At 40.4% G+C, this 18,921-nt stretch overlaps 1 protein-coding gene across 1 annotated transcript in view; it reads left to right on the top strand.

Moving 5' to 3' along the window:
• The window catches only part of syt9b (synaptotagmin IXb), a 63,781-nt gene extending 46,886 nt beyond the window's left edge, over window positions 1-16,895 (top strand). Inside the window, exons 5-8 of the mRNA XM_023261011.3 lie at window positions 3,747-3,867; window positions 4,030-4,201; window positions 4,287-4,416; window positions 13,412-16,895. Of these exons, the coding sequence (XP_023116779.1) occupies window positions 3,747-3,867; window positions 4,030-4,201; window positions 4,287-4,416; window positions 13,412-13,489 (501 nt within the window). The 3' untranslated portion in view covers window positions 13,490-16,895. The remainder of the gene's footprint in view (window positions 1-3,746; window positions 3,868-4,029; window positions 4,202-4,286; window positions 4,417-13,411) is intronic.
• The last annotated feature ends 2,026 nt before the right edge of the window (window positions 16,896-18,921 follow it).

The following is an 18,921-nucleotide window of genomic DNA, read 5'->3' as shown; positions in this document are numbered from 1 at the left end:
ACAACTGAGCAGCCTTGGAGGAAGACTGAGCTCTATGAGTGCTTTTCTTGTTGGAAATGTCGCCGTCACAAGTGTTAAAAACAGTGATTCATTTCACTATAGCACATTGTTAAACATGACAGGCTCACAGAGAGGAGGACGAATAATAAGAATGAGAAGATGGAGTGAGGCTGAGATTATGAACGACACAGCAAAGGAGAGGCTTGTAGACGAAGGCCGGCTGCTCCTGAGGGACAGCAGGTGTTAGCATTATAATTGGAGAAGATGGACTGTCCACACTCTCTCTCTGCTTTATTGGGCCGCTTCAGAGCAACGGTCTAATTTAATTGTCCGAGCACAAGTGACCATAATCCTGACCGCAGGCTTGATTTGAGTGCTCATAAGAGTAGTAGCCGACACTCTATAGTCTGAAACCTGGAGTCTGTGTGATAAGAGGAGGATATCACATTATCAGTGGAGAGCTGAAGGGCCTTTTGATCCTCTGTCTCTGCACAGACCTGCCGCTTTGCCAGAATTCATGTCCACCTTGGAGACATCACAGAGCTGATTGCTGCCCAGAGCCTCAGAGGTGGATTCAGTCGAATGAATCAACTCGTCAGAACATGGCAGCTTCTACGTACGTGTTGTTGTGTTTGCTGACATCCGTGATGAATCCCTTCATTTTGTTCAATCTGATTTTCAGTGATTTTGAGCCGAAGACTTGGAGCAGCAGCTTCCTAATGTGCATGTGTGGTGTTCACATAATGTGACTCCGGTTAATCTTAATCAGCGAGACAAGCAGCTCATTGATGTCTTACTGGGACAATGATTTTCCAGTGGAACGGCAACATGTGACCTTTAACGAGGCTTGCTAGCTAATTGGTTGCTTCTGAAGAAACCTAAATGCAAAATCACTAACATTTTGTTTATTAATCACTCATTGGACAGAATGCATTAAAGACACCCTAAAGACATCCAGTGTTTTCCCATTATTGCTTTCCATTGAATTAAATATGTCTTTGTTGACAAGAATTTACAAAAAAAACCTCGTTCATGTCACAGCGAAAACAGATTTCTACAAAGTGATGTTAATTCATTAAAAATATGAAGGGCAAAATGAACAATTGCATCAGTATTCACCCCCTTCAGGCCAGTATTTAGTAGATGGACTTTTGTAGGTCTTTGGATCATTTCTGAGGATCTTTGGCTGTTTGCTTCGACTCATCGTCTGGATGGAAAATAAATCTTCTCCAAATCTCAGTTCTCTTCAGATTGCATCAGGTTCTCCTCCAGGATTTCCCTTTTTACCCCCTACCTTTACAAGCCTTCCAGGACTTCCTGCTGAGAAACATCCACACGTCATGATGCTGCCACCACCGTGCTTCACGTCATGATGCTGCCACCACCGTGCTTCACGTCATGATGCTGCCACCACCGTGCTTCACGTCATGATGCTGCCACCACCGTGCTTCACGTCATGATGCTGCCACCACCGTGCTTCACGTCATGATGCTGCCACCACCGTGCTTCACGTCATGATGCTGCCACCACCGTGCTTCACGTCATGATGCTGCCACCACCGTGCTTCACGTCATGATGCTGCCACCACCGTGCTTCACGTCATGATGCTGCCACCACCGTGCTTCACGTCATGATGCTGCCACCACCGTGCTACACGTCATGATGCTGCCACCACCGTGCTTCACGTCATGATGCTGCCACCACCGTGCTTCACGTCATGATGCTGCCACCACCGTGCTTCACATCATGATGCTGCCACCACCGTGCTTCACGTCATGATGCTGCCACCACCGTGCTACACATCATGATGCTGCCACCACCGTGCTTCACATCATGATGCTGCCACCACCGTGCTTCACGTCATGATGCTGCCACCACCGTGCTTCACATCATGATGCTGCCACCACCGTGCTTCACGTCATGATGCTGCCACCACCGTGCTTCACATCATGATGCTGCCTCCACCATGCTTCACATCATGATGCTGCCACCACCGTGCTTCACATCATGATGCTGCCACCACCATGCTTCACATCATGATGCTGCCACCACCGTGCTTCACATCATGATGCTGCCACCACCATGCTTCACAGCTGGGATGGTGTGTTTGTGATGATGTGCAGTGATTGATGTCCACCAAACATATCATCTAGTCTGATGGACATAAAGCTCCATCCTGGTCTCCTCAGACCAAAGAACCTTCTTCCAGGTGTCTTCAGAGTCTCCACATGTCTTCTGGTGAACTCTAGTCCAGATTTAATTGGAGCTTTTTCCAACAGAGTCTTTCTCTTTGTCTCCATAAAGCTTTGACTGGTGAAGAACAGAAAACAGTTGTTGGATGAACAGTCTGAAGTTGGAACTCCTCCAGAGAAGTCATAGTTGTCTTGGTGGCCTCCCTCACTAATCTCTGTCTTGGAACTCCTTCTGTAAAGTCATAGGTGTCTTGGTGGTCTTCCTCACTAATATCTTTCTTCTTGGTCTCAGTTTTTGAGGACGTCCTGATCTAGTCAGATTTATTCATGTTCATGTTTCAGAGAGTCTCTTGGAGTTTTTCTTTAGTCTTCATGGTGTAGTTTTATCCAGCAGTCCTTTAAAATCTCCAAAATATAGCACACTTTTTCATTTGGCTTCAGATTCCCCAGTAGGAGCTCTGTGGCAGCTCAACATGTGCATGAAAACTAGAAATCAGAGTTTCCCCTGTACGAAACCTTGTCGTTGTTCGCGTCTTGTAAACACACCGCTCACCTTCACACCATCGCACGTTATTTTCAGATGTGTTAATTAGGAAAAGAACTTGACATGTGCACGAATGTGGGGGAGGCTGTGAAATCAGGACGTTCACACAGGAAAACAGGAGTAGGTGAAACGTGACGGCGGACAAGTTCAAGCACATATTCATTTAAAGATGCAGCAAACATCCCCACAGAATAGCCTGCATGTCATTTCAATGCTTCGACTTGTCATTTCTGCCACATCGCAGATGTGATTTCAAAATGTTTCCAGGTTTTTCTACCCAAGGTGTTGCATGATCCATATCTGAGGTGTAAATGCTTGTGTCATTCATTTACACATATTATAATGTGCCTTCTGTTGAAGCTACTGCAACCTTGTTTGGTTTTAATCACAAAACCCTTCACCAAAGAAAGATGTTTGGACCACAGACTGTGGGCTGCGTTTTCAGGGCTGATACAGATTATTAATGATCAAGGATTTCTGATGAATATTTACAGGAAAAATGAAAATTTTGGTGTCAAAATTTGGACTAAGACAAAGCACAGAATGTTGACTACAGATGGAGAGAGGCGGCTGCATCAGAGCCAAACTAGTGCATTTTAAAAAATTGTTTTATTCTGAAAGTGTAAAAAACTGACTGAATATTGGTACCAGAAGTGTTCGAGTGTTATACTCATTCACAAAGTCCTGACCAGCTGTCTGGATCCATGTTCACTGTTGATTTTAAATGGCTTTTCTCCCTTTAAACTTCCTAAAATAAATGTTTGGTAGCTTCTTTTGTGGTTTAATCTCTTAAAAATCAATCAACCTTCTCATGTTATAATAACATCAAGACTCAAGCTTTAAATTTTCTCATCTGGAACGAAGTATATATACAGATTTCAGCGTTTGCCATCTGTGACTGCAGCAATTTCTCTTAAAAATGGATTAGAGTTTGATATAAAAACTTTCTGCAGCATGAGAGGAGCATGAGCCATACTAATATAGAAATTCAATCTAATATTTCTTCGCAGGACAACGTGGACCTTGGAGAGCTGATGTTCTCGCTGTGTTATCTCCCCACTGCCGGCCGGCTCACCATCACCATGATCAAAGCCAGAAATCTCAAAGCCATGGACATCACTGGAGCTTCAGGTGGGCGCTGACTGACAATGGGCTGAAAAGTTGGGCAGTAAAATGGAAATATTTGGTGTTTAAGTTCATTATTATTGTTTGCCAAAGTGGTTTTTGCTTAAAATTGCCGTCATGTCAAGATATTTAAGCGTCCTTACTAAAGGAAATGTTATTTTTCTCCAGATCCATACGTAAAAGTGTCTTTGATGTGTGAAGGCCGGAGGCTAAAGAAAAGAAAGACATCAACGAAGCGTAACACTCTGAACCCGGTATACAATGAAGCCATTGTGTTTGATGTTCCGCCCGAGAACATCGACCAGATCAGCCTGCTTATAGCCGTCATGGACTACGATCGGTTAGATTCACGTTTGTTTACATTTTACATTCACTCTCAGAACATTTTAGAGTCTATATTCATCCTGTTCTTTGCCGTCCTGCAGGGTCGGACACAACGAGGTGATCGGGGTGTGCAGGGTCGGCAACGAGGCCGAGAGTTTGGGCCGAGACCACTGGAGCGAGATGCTGACGTACCCACGAAAACCCATCGCACACTGGCACCCACTTATAGAGGTATGGATGGGTTCATGTTAGAGGTTTATACTGGATTTACTACAGTATGGACACAGTCAAAGTCTGCTAGCAATGCTAACTAACACAAAACACAAAGGGTGTTCAAGATTGGTAGCGGATATTTGGCTAAAATCAAAGTACAGGACCAATTAGAAACTATACCTAACTATACTTTATATGATGGAGCTCGAAGAAAAGTTGAGAAACTAAAGTTATTACAATTTATCCTGAAGGGAACAATAATGTGTCAACTAAATTTTATGGCAATCAATCCAATTGCTAGACATCGTTAGGTAGTAGGAACATTTCATCAAAAACCACAGATTCAAACTTCATGATGGCAGAGTAGAGAGAAAAGGTCAGGAGAGGATGGAAACATGGAAATGTTCATATTCAAAATGACTTGAATTTTCTCCAAAACGTCTCATATTTACGGTGGCCGAGAGGTGCAAACCAAATTTACATAATGCAAAACACTTTTACAACCTCCAAGACAAATTTACAAGCGACAAAACACTTTTACAAGTCCAAAAACACTTTTACAAGTCCAAATTTAACCGGAAAGGGAATGTCCCAACTCTGGGATTGAACCGGAAGTGACAACGAGGAGCGGCTAAATTTGGATTTGTAAAAGTGTTTTGTCGCTTGTAAATTTGTCCTGGAGGTTGTAAAAGTGTTATGCATTATGTAAATTTGGTTTGCACCTCTCGGCCACCGTACATATTTGGTCCAAAGCGACGTACAATTTCAAAAAAGATTCTACAAATCATGAAAAAAAAATAGAACAAAATGGCTCAAAATTTTCCAAAATGATTAAAAAAAATGTCTAAAATGACTTAAACTTGTCTGAATGACTGAAAAAATGTCAAAAAATGAAGTATGTAGAGATAAAAACTGCCACAAAGAGACATGAAACAGCAACAAAAAGACACAAAATGACAAAACGAAGACACAAAATGATCACAAACAGACAAAACACAAACGAACTAGTTTTTCCTCACTGTGGGTTCATTTTTCATCACTTCAAACTAGTTTTTCCTCACTGTGCGTTCATTTTTTCTCACTGTGGACTAATTTTTCCCCACTGTGGGCTCATTATTCTTTACTGTGGGTTCATTTTTCCTCACTGTGGGCTCATTTTTATTAATCATGGACTCATTTTTCATCACTGTGGGCTCATTTTTATCAAACAAAATGTCATGTTTAGGTACAAATCTACTCATGTACACAGAGTCTTCATTCAGAAGAGAGTAAACTGAGTGTAGTGATTATAGTCCGTGTTTTCATGTAAACAGCAAAAATAATAATAACAATAATAAAACAATTGCATAACAGAAACGCAGCACGACCCTTGTGTCTACTCCACTTGTTTTTTTGCCGTGATTACTGCGACCGAAGCACCTTTTTTCCCTTCACAGAGAAAGAGGCGGCTGCATTCACAGAGCTGCTGCTATTTCTGAATTTCCAGCCCACACTCATTAAAAAAACAGATGCTGGACTGATTCATGTAAATTCATGTTGGTGAGCTAAATATACGCTCAGCTGGAGGGGTCAGGAAATAAAACACCTCCAAACGGGTCGGCTAAATAAAGCTCAGGGTTTGTTTGGAGCTTCACCTCCACTCTAACGCAGCTAGCCGGGAAGCTAACGTGCTAATAGGGCCTCTGGAAGTCCTCTGCAGACTTCATTAGTTTAGCCGCAGGAGGTCTGCTGATGCTCATTACGACGGAGGTGAGGGACTCGGCAGGATTATCCATCTGTGATGAACGTGTCGCCGAAATGAAATCCAATAATGAGTCTGTGTGATGCTAATGAGTCAGATTCGTTTCCGGTTATTGGCGACGATGAAGTAATAAAGACGATATTTAGACACTCACAGCTGTAAATAGATGAGTAATGTTCTGTTTGTGGGAGTTTTAGTGTTTGGAAATGATGTCTGTATTTTATTCATCAGAGAAATTTAGGCTTTGTGGAAAACCTATAGTAGAAAAATGAAAGTTCTGTAGTTCTGAATTCAGTAATTAGCCCCATTTGAGGGCTTTTTTTTTAGCTCCTGTTACGTTCTTCCTCACTGTGGTTCTTTTTTCATCACCGTGGGCTCGTTTTTCCTCACTGCCAGCATATTTCTTTTCACTGTGGATTCATTTTCCCTCACTGTGGGCTCTTTTTTTTTTATGGTGGGCTCTTTTCACTTCACTGTGGGCTCATTTTTATTCACCGTGGGCCCATTTTTCATCACTGTGGGCTCATTTTCCTTCACTATTGACTAATTTTCTGACTGTGGGCTACTTTATCGTCACTGTAAGTTCATTTTTCATCACTGATCCTCACTGTGGGCTCGTTTTTTCTCAATGTGGGCTCATTTTTCTTCACTGTGGGCTCATTTTTTCTCACTGTGGGCTCATTTTTCTTCACTGTGGGCTCATTTCTTTTCACTGTTGGTCACTAATGACTTTTCCGTTGTGCCAAGGAGCACAGAATCTTCTATATTTTCTCTGCAGTATGGCACAGTTAGAATCACGTAGAAGTAGAATTTCTCTATTTATTTTGCAAAACATTTTACGACCTGGAAGTAACATTTTTCTAAGTGTCCACAGCTGTTGAACATATAGAAATTACTGGAGAAAAGAAATGGTGTTTCTACATGCTGCTATAATACAAAATATTTTTCTATTTACAAAGTTATTTTCATTATTTACTCTTCTTTCTGTTCTGTGAATACAATGCCTGCAGTTCAACTGAGAACTCCCTGATTTTTTGTCACGGATGGCTTCACAATTACACCAAGGCATGCAGAATTTTTTATTTTTTACAGAATCTGGTTAATGCAAAGCAGTTTTTTCTACTTATTTTGTCTAAAAATGAGCAAAAACACAGATTTTCAAGAAACTGCACAATTTAAAGCTTAGATTTTGTTTCATCTTCCAATCAAAGGGCACAAGGCTTAAAAACTTTACAATCTGACAATCCTGTTTTCACATTTTCTAGCTGTTAAACTATGTAATTCTGATAATTTTTTGGTAATAATAGCGAGCCTTTTAAACCCATCGGTGGGTCATTTACCAGATTTCACATTGGGCCAGATGCTGAATTGATAAAACTGAGCTGATTGTGTTTGTAGCTCCTTTGCAGCAACATCCACAGTTGAAGTATTGTCTATTTACGACCACTTTGCGTCTATCAGAAGCAGCTTTACACTCTTTAATACTAGATCCACTGCATGCATGTGGACAGACGTGCAGCTCGTCTGGTCGGCAGCATCGAGGCCGTCATTCTGGTTATGTAATCTATAGTATGTGAGCTGTGGGCTGTTTATTCTCCTTTCGTGCTGCTGTTCCTTGTGAATGGCTCCTTCCTCTGTGTGTGTTCATGTATTCGCTGAGCCAGAAGCAGCAGGAAACTACATCCAGCACATTCTGTTTCGCTTTCAAAATGCAGATCGCTTCATTTCGGTCACCAGGAACCTGCCCACAGTAACAACACGCTGTTTTCGCTGCAGAAAAACTAGCAAATGAAGCTTTGGCTTTATTTACTGGAGGTCAGCGACCCTGATATTTGAGGTCAGAGGAGCTCTCTCGTCGTCTCCAGGGCTGTTTGTACGGCGCTAACAGCGAAGCAACGAGTTCTGTCCGACACTCAGCGCTCGTCTGAGGCCATTAGCAGCAGCTCCGGACTCCAGCAGCAGCAGCACAGACCCGGCTAATGGCTTATTTGTGTTTCTTTGAAAGATCCTCGCAGAAGCCCTGAGGGAAGTTCATCGCTCATGCATCAGTGTGTGCACAGCTGAAGCTCAACTGATACGTTTGCACGAAGTAGAATCAACAGATTTCAGTGTATAAATTCAAGATACATCCATCAAGCTGCGGTACCATAATTAGAGCACTGAAAACCAAGTCCAAAAGGACTTAAAAATAGTCTAAAATGACTCAGAATGTGTCCACAATGACTCAAATGTGTCCAAAGTGATGTGATGAGTCAAAGACGAGTTGAAAATTCATCCAAAAGGACTCAGAATTTGTCCAAATTGACCTGAAAACACAATGATGTCTTGAACCGACAAACTCACCAAATGTTCTGCTGTTGCCTGTAAGAGTGAACACTTTCATGCACTCCAACTTGCCCAGAATGGCACAAAACTCGTACAAGATCTACCAAAACATGATTCAAAAATGTGTCCAAAATTGATGAAAACCTGTCCAAAATGACTTGAAAATTTGTGTAGAATTACTCAAAGCATGTCCACAAAGACTCATATGTGTGTAACATGACAAAAACATGTCAGATGAGTTGAAAATGTGTCCAAAATGACTTGAAAACACAACGTCATGAGCAAAACTCACTAAATGTTCTGCTGTTGGCTGCAAGAGTGAACACAAGAGTCTTCATGCACTCAAAACTCATCCAAAATTCATTAAAATATGTTCAAAAATGATTTACAGTGTGTAAAAAATAAGTGACAATATGTTCAGACTGACGGGCTGCACAGTGGTGTAGTGGTTAGCACTTTCACCTTGCAGCGAGAAGGTCCCTGGTTCACGTCCCGGCTTTCCCGGGATCTTTCTGCATGGAGTTTGCATGTTCTCCCTGTGCATGCGTGGGTTTTCTCCAGGTACTCCGGCTTCCTCCCACAGTCCAAAAATATGCTGAGGTTAATTGATCATTCTAAATTGCCCGTAGGTGTGAATGTGAGAGTGATTGTTTGTCTCTGTATGTAGCCCTGTGACAGACTGGTGACCTGTCTAGGGTGTCCCCTGCCTTCACCTGAGTCAGCTGGGATAGACTCCAGCCCCCCCATGACCCTAGTGAGGATTAAGTGGTGTATAGATGATGGATGGATGGATGGATGGATGGATGAATGGATGGATGGATGGATGTTCAGACTGACTCAGAATTTATTCAAAATGACTTGAAAACACAACAACGTCATGAGCAAAACTCACTAAATGTTCTGCTGTTGGCTGCATGAGTGAACACAGGAGTCTTCAAGCACTCAGAAGATTCAAAATTTGTCCTAATTTGATCAAAATATGTTTGAAATGACTTAAAATATGTCCAAAATGACCTAAAATGTCTAAAAATGTGAAAATGTGTTGAAATTGACTCAGAATTTACTCAAACTTACATAGAATTTACCCAAAATGACTCAAAATGTGTCCAAATTGACTTGAAAACTCTAAGGTGTCTGAACAACAAACTAAACTTGTTAAATGTTCTGCTGTTGGCTGTAAGAGTGAACACAAGAGTCTTCATGCACTGCCAGCATCTAAACACCTGAACATCCAGTGGATTATTATTATTTGATGGTCTCCACAACTATAGGACAAGCCTCAGTATTAGCATGTTGTGCAGCTAATGTGGCTAAAATCGCCATTAGCTTTGATGGTGGAAACTGCCTGTTAAATCGGTTAAATCAATCACAGACAGAGAGAGCTTTCTTCCTGATGGGGGCGGGGCCAGCAGCAGCTCATTGGTTTTCAAAGCTAGACAACTCATTTCGAACCAAGAGTTATACACTTGCAGTGAAGTTAACCATCTTTGCATTATTTTAAGTCTAAAAACTGGAAAACACAGTCTGAAGACATGTGAGACTAATTCATGTGCTGAAAAATGGACATTTCAAGCTGCACTGACACATTTTCTTGCAACTCGGAAGCAACAGAACAATCCGAAAGCACAACGTTTACACAAGCTAACCGATAATTTTGTCTGTCGTCTGATAAAATATATGTTATCCTCCCAATACCAGAGTTAATCAGACATTATTTTCCTTAGAAACTGCCTTAAATCAGTTAAATCAATGACAGACAGAGAGAGTTTTCTTCCTGAAGGAGGCGGGGCCAGCAGGAACTCATTGGTTTTCAGCACTAAACAACTCATTTAGAACCAAAAGTTATATACTTACAGCGAAATGAACCATATTTGCAGTATTTTGAGCTGAAAAATTGAAAGACAACCTGAAGATGTGAGATTTTGATTAATTAGCTGAAAAAGGGACCTTTAAAGCTGCACTGACACATTTTATTGCAACTTGGAAGCAGCAGAATGAGCCGGAAGCACGTTTACACGAGCTAACCACTAATTTTTTCTGTTGTCTTATAAAATACATGTTATCATTATTACTTTCCTTAAAAATTGCCTTGAATCAATCCCAGACACAGGTTTTTTCTCCACTTTAGGTTTTCCTGAAGTGTCGGACTAAGACGCTCTGACCTGCTGACCACAGTCTGACAGCATTAATAATTCACCAGCTCGATCTCTTCAGCCAAAGCTGTAAAAACACACTAAGACCAGCAACAACAAATTTCTCTTGAATCCCCCGGAGTCACTTCAAGCCAGTTCTGATGCTATTGAGTGGAAAGTAAAGGGGATGCTGAAAGCTCGCTCGCATCCACTTTGTCGCATGAACGAGCGGCTGGATAACAGCAGGAGGGCTGATCTCACCAAGGTCCAGAAGCCAACTTTCAGCTCGTGTGAAAATATGTTCAAACTGCCTCAGAATTAGTTCAAAATTACTTGAAGTCTGTCCAAAATTACTGAAATTTGTCCAAATTGACTTGAAAACACAACAACGTCTTGAGCAAAACTCACTAAGAGTGAACACAAGAGTCTTCATGGACTGCCAGCATCTAAACACCCAGTTGATTACTATTATTTTGATGGTCTCCACAACTATCGGAAAATCCTCAGGTTTCAGAGCTAAACAACTCATTTAGAACAGTATGTTGCAGTATTTTGTGCTGAAATACTGAAAACCAGCCTGAAGATGTTAGATTTTAACTAATTTGCTGAAAAACAGACATTTAAAGCTACACTGACACATTTTCTTGCAACTTGGAAGCAGCATAACAAGCGGGAAACTTAACTTTTACACAGGCTAGTCGCTAACTTTGTCTGCTGTCTAATAAAATATATGCTACTTTTATTTTCCTTAAAAACTTCCTGCCACAGCTGGAAATGGGATTCATGAGCATCGTCAGAATAAAACAAAACCATAACGTTGCAAATTATTAGTCTGTTCTAGTAATTTCAGTAGAAACTAATCAATCAAAATGAGAAACTAGAATAATGCGCAGTTTGTTTACTTTTCTTCGAGCAACACGTTTCCAATCACACATACATTTTAGACATATAATCCAAGTTTAAAATTCTATACCAGTCTGTCGGTGAATGTAGAACAAGCTTCTACCATTCTTTTTATCAAATTAAGTTCATTTAAAACAACCTGAGTTGACCAAAGTTCTTCCACAGAGATGAGCTCAGAAAGAATCTAGTTTGAAATTGATCCGTCCACCTTTAGCAGCATTAAGCCGCTCAGGATATTTACCTCAGTGTACAATACAGTCAGAAGACTGAAGCAGGTTAGATCTGAGGCCATGACTTTTAGCACCGTGACTCATTCTAAAAACACAACGGTTAGCCGGTCAGTCCATTACCCACCACTTCAACACCTCCAGCCTCCAAACACCACCATTTTCTGGGAAATTTACCAAACACAATCATGTCCCCCAGACAAATTAAGCTTTTAGTGCGGAACCGAGTCAAAAACCTTTTCACCAGCAACGAAAATCCAAACAGACAGACATCTGTGTTTTCTACTGGCTCACAAATTCTATATACAGTTAAAAAAAAAAAAAAAAAAACAAGCAACTAACCACCTCTCCTGTGCAGGAATATTACATAGGTTCAGCTTTTCACCTATTAGAAAATTATATTCCCACAGAGTAAATCTTGTCTAGAAGATGATTCTGGTATCAAATGTTGGTAACAGTTATAAAAAATTGCCAAGATGGATCAAAATTAGCTCTTAGGTCAAAATGAGACCGTTCATTGTCTAGGTCACTTGGAAGTCGTTGGCAATGACCCAAAAATGTACAGAATCACCCCAAAAATCCAAATTTATTCAAATTTGTCAAAAAATTACTCAAAATTTTCCAAACAAGACTTAAACATTGTCCAAAGTGACTCAAAAATTTATTTTTAGGTAAAAATGGGACCTTTCAGTCTCTATAACTTGTTCTAGACAACCATCTGTCTCATGTGACTTGGAAATTATTAAAAATGACTAAAAAGTCTCCAAAATCACACCAAAGTTAGCTAAAATTACTACAAATTTGTCCAAGATGACTCAAAATTTGACAAAAATGACAGAAATTGTCCAACATTACTCAAAAATCACCTAAAATGATATGACATGTCAAGAATTGTTTGAAAGGAAAAAAATTACTCTAAATGTGTCTAGATGTCAAAATTGTCCAAAATCAAAGAAAAAAAATGGCCAGATTTAGTGTTTAGACTGTAACACCTGGATGGATGTAAAACTGATCTGGTGTCAGTTTTTCCCAGAACTCAGGTGTGTTTTACCTCCTAAATGTCATGGTTCTATCTGCTGGACTAATGAAGTTCTGAGGATCAAAAATGATGGAAAAAGTCCATAAAAAAGTGATAAATCTGGACCCACCTCTATGAAACTCTGGAAATATTCACAGTATGAAGGTAGAACTCTGATCATTGATAAAGTTACTGGAGATGAAGAACCAGATGATTGGAAGACTGATTGATTTTTCATGGAATTATTTGAATAGATATGAATATGGAGAGGTGTAGCATACAGTAACCCAACTGGTCATTGAAGAGTCGGTACGATTTCAGTCGATTTCCTTCGGTTCTCTACAGTGCTACTAAATTAACTGTTGCAGATTATTCCAATTCTTGTACATAACATCCAAACTAATTGATATATAGTGGATTTCAGTCTTTGCCTGGTTGGTGACCCAAAGGATGAACTGTTTCATCACTGGATGGTCAAAACGTCAACCGTCCATCCATACCTTCTAATCTACGCAAACTTTCCAAGCCCAGTACTGTTTTTACATCAACTCTCAGCTCGAATGTTGCATATTTTGTGGTTCTCTAAGGCCCAATCTAAAACTTTGGTGAACTTTTCTAGCCTTCCTTTCTGTCTGCAGCCCACTAACGCTGTCTCTTTGTTTTCCAGTGGGTCGGACAAGGACCGACGGTTAGCGGCAGCCAAGGAGGATCCACTAACTCCCTGAAGACACCTCCATCACCATGACCACACATCAAACACTCACTCTAAAGAGGCTCAGGGTGGTAGAAAGATGGACGAGGGACCAACAGAAGGTCCTACGTAGACCTTAAAGCAGACTAACCATCGGTAGATCCATCAGCTAGCAGCCATCACTCCAACTGATGCGTCATTAGACTGAGCTTTAGTGCTAAGACTGTTGCAGAGGCTAACACTCACTTCTTACTTCCTCTTGTGTCTTCACAACCAAAACTAACTACATTCCAAGTGAACTACTACTTTCGTTTGTGATAGTGAGCCGTTTACTGACAGTATTAACAGGTTAACAGGCCCAGCTTTTGTTCTTCTTTTTTACTTTTAAGCAAAATCGCAGTTTGTGGACCAAAATCATTTATTTTTAGGCGACCGTGTGGAGCTGTAACTGTGTGAGTGATCCGCTATCATACACAAAGTGTTTGCTCAGTAGTAAGAGTTAGAAACGACATGGTTCAGGACTCTTTTGGACATTTTTGCATTGGTTTAACAGTTGGTGTTGGATGGTTTTGTGGCAGAACATTTCCGGTAAAGATGTAAACGGAAGAATAAAACAGCTGAAGTGTTTTATTAAGTGCATGTTAAATTGTAATACTTTGTTAGCAGGGTGTGGTCAAAATAAAGGAAACACAAGCGGAATAGTTGTCATTATTGGCTGTTCTGGCAAAAAGGGCGGCTGGTTCTTATTCTCTGAGGCAGACTGATGAAGATTTTGAGTGATTCTTTTGTTTTTTTTACAACGTGAATGGTAATTTTTTTGCAGTTTGGACATCATTTGTGATGGTAATCGAGGTCGTTTTCTTCTCCGGGAACTCTCAGGCCATCTTAGGACGACCTCAACCTTCTTACTCATCTTCTGACTACTAGAACCAACCCTGTAGAAAGACTTTCAGAGCCGTTTTCATGGTTGAACAAGCTCATAATTCAGGGTGCGATCTTCAGATCGTCCTGAAAAACTCCTGCACAGGTTTTGATGGTGATTGGTTGGACTCAGAGAAGACCAACACTGATTGGTTGAAGTCAGGAAGTGACAGAAGCTAACATAACAACTAGAATTACGTCCAGTGACCACAGTTTGTCATTAATTCAGCCAATGCTAGGCAGTATTATCAATCAATAACCCAATAATCGTTAAGATAAATAATTATACAATGGAAATTAGTTAACATGCTACTAGAGCTACTTTTTAATCAGACATTCACCACAAAGGTTGCTCGCTTACATTAGCTGCTTAATTTAAGGAATACTGTCCGTCTAGGCTACCTGGAATCCATTCAGCATCACAGAAATCTTTGTCATGGTGCCCCTTGCTAGCTAAACTCCCACAATGCTTTCTGCTTCAGTGAGCTTCGTCTTGTCTCTACAGTATTAACCCTCCTGTTGTCCTCATTTACAGGCACCAAAAAATATTGTTTCCTCGTCTGTAAAAAATCCAAAAATTCATCAAAAAAATTCCCAAATTTCTGAAAATTTGCAAAACATTCAGGAAGAAAATTCCAATAATTCCTTAAAAGTTTCCCTTTAAAGTTTTATTTTTTTTAAAAAATCCCCCAAATTTGGCAAGAAAATTCTTGTAAATATTTTCAAAAAATGAGTAAAAATCTTCCCAAAAAATCCTAAAAATATCTAAAGTGATTCCATATATATCAGTAAAACTTTTAAAATCCAGCAAAATTCGCTGGATTTTGGTTGATTTTTATGTGAATGTTCTTCAGAAACATTTTTAACATTTTGTTTCCACCAAAAAATGTTCAAAGATTTCCCAAAAATGTGGAAACTGTGGACATTAGAGGTTTCACTGTGAAAATATATTTTTTTTTCCACATTTTCAAAGTTTTAACCGGGTCAATTTTGACCTGCAGGACGACACGAGGGTTAAAAAGTAAGATGCTCCACCTGGTGGAACAACCAGGTACTACAGCGGATCTACGTTTCCTGACATGCACGACCTTCTTCTTTTTCTGCCTTCTTGATGAATATATTTTTAATCGGTTAAAAAATTAATAGAAATGAATCAATGAACAGTCAGTCAGCTAAGCTCCTGCAACATAATGGAATTGGAAATTCTGAAACAGCCAATTGCGTAACTTGTTTTGTAAAAGTTAGCGCCATCTTGTGCCTGCAGTGGGAAGTCAGGAATTCAATCACTGCTCTTATGCTGAAAGAATTTTTAGCATTTTAGTTATTCTGATGCAAACTGAGAACAAAACGGTCTAAAAAAATAGTATTAAATAATACGACTTATTACTAGATTTTAGCGACAAAGTACTAGATTATAATGTAGGACATGTTTGGGTTTAGGTTGTACTTAAAGCTGCATTAATTGATTTTTTTTTTGTCCTCGGGGGAAGCTTTTCTTTTTACACATCCAGCAGATAAAGACCAACACTATCAGTCCTCTTTTAATGATCAAGCTACCCATCGTTCCTTTGGGATATATCTGTTATTTTTCGAGATAAATGCCGGAAATGTGCCATTCAGGGCTGGGCAGGAAGCATGAGTATCCCAAACAATGAGCTAAAATGAAGAGAAACTACAGAGTTTAGTGGTTATTTTCACATTTCCATACATTTTTTATGTGGTAGCGCTGCATGTTGATAGAAAAATATCAATTAGCGCAGCTTTAAGTGTTGCAGATCCCTTCAGAAATTCAGTTAATGAAATTACGCGCCGCTGATTGACGTGCACTGAAGATTTTACAGCCCCTGAGGGTGGATGCTAGCACAAAGGTGAATGCTGAAAAGGTGTGATTCATGAGTGCCAGTTTTCCAATGAGCTCACTTTGATTTTACCAATTAAATCCAGATATTCTGAATGAACTGCATCAGCTCAAGTACTGATGAGAACCAAATCTGCAAAAAAAGAACTGATATTTAAGTAAACTGCTGTAGAATGATTGTTTTAAGTGATGTTAACTGCACAAAAACTACACCTGCAAACTGATGGGGAAACCTTTGTGCCTTCAAGATGGAGGCTTTGCCATTATAGTGTAGACGGCTTCTATTTAGACAGAATTTAATATACAATAAAGGTTTTATTCCTTCCCTTTGCAGCGATTTGAGCTGCCCTGAGCCTCCATAATGAATCTGAAAGCCGTGTTCTTTAATCTGGACCACACCCTGCAGCTGTTTTACTAAACCAGTGTTTGTTTTTTGAAAAAAATTCTGATTAATGCCAGTATTGTTTCTGTCTTTGTGTTGGACACTGTCACAGATAACAGTTTGTGTTTGTAGGTACGATGCATGCATCATTTTTTCTGGAGTCATATTTAAAACATGTTTTTTTCTTTTTGTTGTGAGATACTAATCATGCTGTAAACACGAGATGTATTCTGAACCTTAAGGCAGACTGTGTAAATTGTCCATTCAGATGTTATTAATAAATATTTCTATACATAGTTGATTTTTGAGGTTTCTTCACACCAGAGCTGGGATTGAAACACCTGTGAGGAGCTTGTGACACACTTTATTTACACACCTTTACTGAGAAAAAAACTCAAAAGGTGAAATGTCTTCATGTTTTTAGGGGATTTTGTAGCTGAGATTCATTTATTATCACCTCAGAGCCACACTCATTAAAAGACAGGATTTCAAAGCAACAATTAGAAATGTTAAATCTGCAGTAATTCACTAGCCAAAGAATGCTAGTAACTAGCCAAAGAATACTAGTAACTAGCCAAAGAATGCTAGCTGCAAGTCTATTAACACTACTAACTAGCCAGAAGAATGCTAGTTGCAAGCCTATTAATGGTAGTAACTAGCCACAAGAACGCTAGTTGCAAGCCTACTAAAGCTAGTAACTAGCCAAACAATGGCAGTTTCAAGCCTATTAATGCTAACTAGCCAGAAGAATGCTAGTTGCAAGCCAGTTTATGCCAGTAACAAGCCTATCAATGCTAGCAACTAGCCAAAAAAAAAAAGCCAGTTGCAAGCCTATGGATGTAAGTTGCTAGCATAGGTATGCAACAGCCCTACGGATGCTCGTGGCTAGCATAGGAATGCTAGTTGCAAGCGTATAGATGCTAATGACAAGCCTATGAATGCTTGTGGCAAGCGATGCTAGTTGTTAGTTCTGGAGTGTTGCAACCCTTGCGACTAGCCTTGGATTGCTAGATTCAAGCCTATGGATGCTAGTTGCTAGCCTGGGAATGCTGCAACCCTACGGATGCTTGCTGCCAGCCTTGGAATTCTGCAGTTTAATGGATGCTAGTGACTACCCTAGGAATACTGCAACTAAATGGGTGCCAGTTGATAGCCATGGAATGTTAGCTGGAAGCCTATGGATTTTTCTTGCTAGCCCAGGGATGCAGCAACCCCCACAGGTGCGAGTTGCCAGCCTAGGAATGCAGCAACTCTATGGATGCTAGTGACTAGCCGAAGAATGCTAGTTGTAAGTCTATTAATGCTAGTTGCTAGTTTAGAAATGCTAATTGTAATCCTATGGATGCTAGTTGCGAGTCTTGAAATGCTAGTTTCAAGCCTACGGATGCTAGGTGCTAACACAGGAATGCTGCAACCCAATGGATGCTTGTGACTAGCCCAAGAACGCTGAATGAAAGTGTATATATGCTACTTGCTATCCTAGGGGTGCTAGTTGATAGCCAGGGAATGCTAGTTTCAAGCACATGATGCTTGTTGCTAGGCAAGGGCTGCTAGTTGCAACTCTACAGATGCTAGTGACTAGCCTAGGAATGCTAATTGTCACTCTATGGATGCTAGCAAGGAGGTGAAAGACCTCCTTAACGTGGTGCAACATCAAACCTCTACTTTCCTCCAGTTTTTGGCGATCACCAAGTTATTTAGTTATAAATACTGAGAAATATTATTATCCTCTGTTCTGCCCCATCAGTCTGGTCGACCACCTTTGACTCCAGTCGGCTATTTTATTTAACCGTGAGTCCATCAGTACGCCGGTGGGTAAAAAAACAGCAGAACCTTGTCTTCTGTCCCGATGGCCTCCTCAGGCGTTTCTGAATGTTAAATCTGCTTCAACCCATTCATCACTGCTGGTAAACTGTCAAGGATCCGACCTATGACCGTCCTCGGAGACTCCAAAACAGCACAAACATGAGTCACCACGGTAACCATGAGTCGGTAAAAACCAGAGGAGTCTTTTCTTTAAAATGTCCTTTGGCCGTTTGTTGTTTGCTCAGTTAAAAGACGTGGGGCTTCTGTGGGGCTGCATCTCCAGAAATAAAACTTCCACAGCCATGAAATTCGGCAACGACACAGACAGAATAGTTTCCAACAGATCAGAATCATTGAATGGAAACAGCTTGTACCTGTGCCCATCTAACACCAACATCTAGACCTCTATGAACACCAACATCTAGACCTCTATGAACATCTAGACCTCTATGAACACCAACATATAGACCTCTATGAACATCTAGATCTCTATGAACATCTAGACCTCTATAAACACCA

The sequence above is a fragment of the Amphiprion ocellaris genome, chromosome 3 (genome assembly GCF_022539595.1).
Source record: "Amphiprion ocellaris isolate individual 3 ecotype Okinawa chromosome 3, ASM2253959v1, whole genome shotgun sequence".
NCBI lineage: Eukaryota > Metazoa > Chordata > Actinopteri > Pomacentridae > Amphiprion > Amphiprion ocellaris.
Note: the sequence above shows the minus strand (reverse complement) of the source record. Positions and strands in the feature narration are given on the sequence as shown.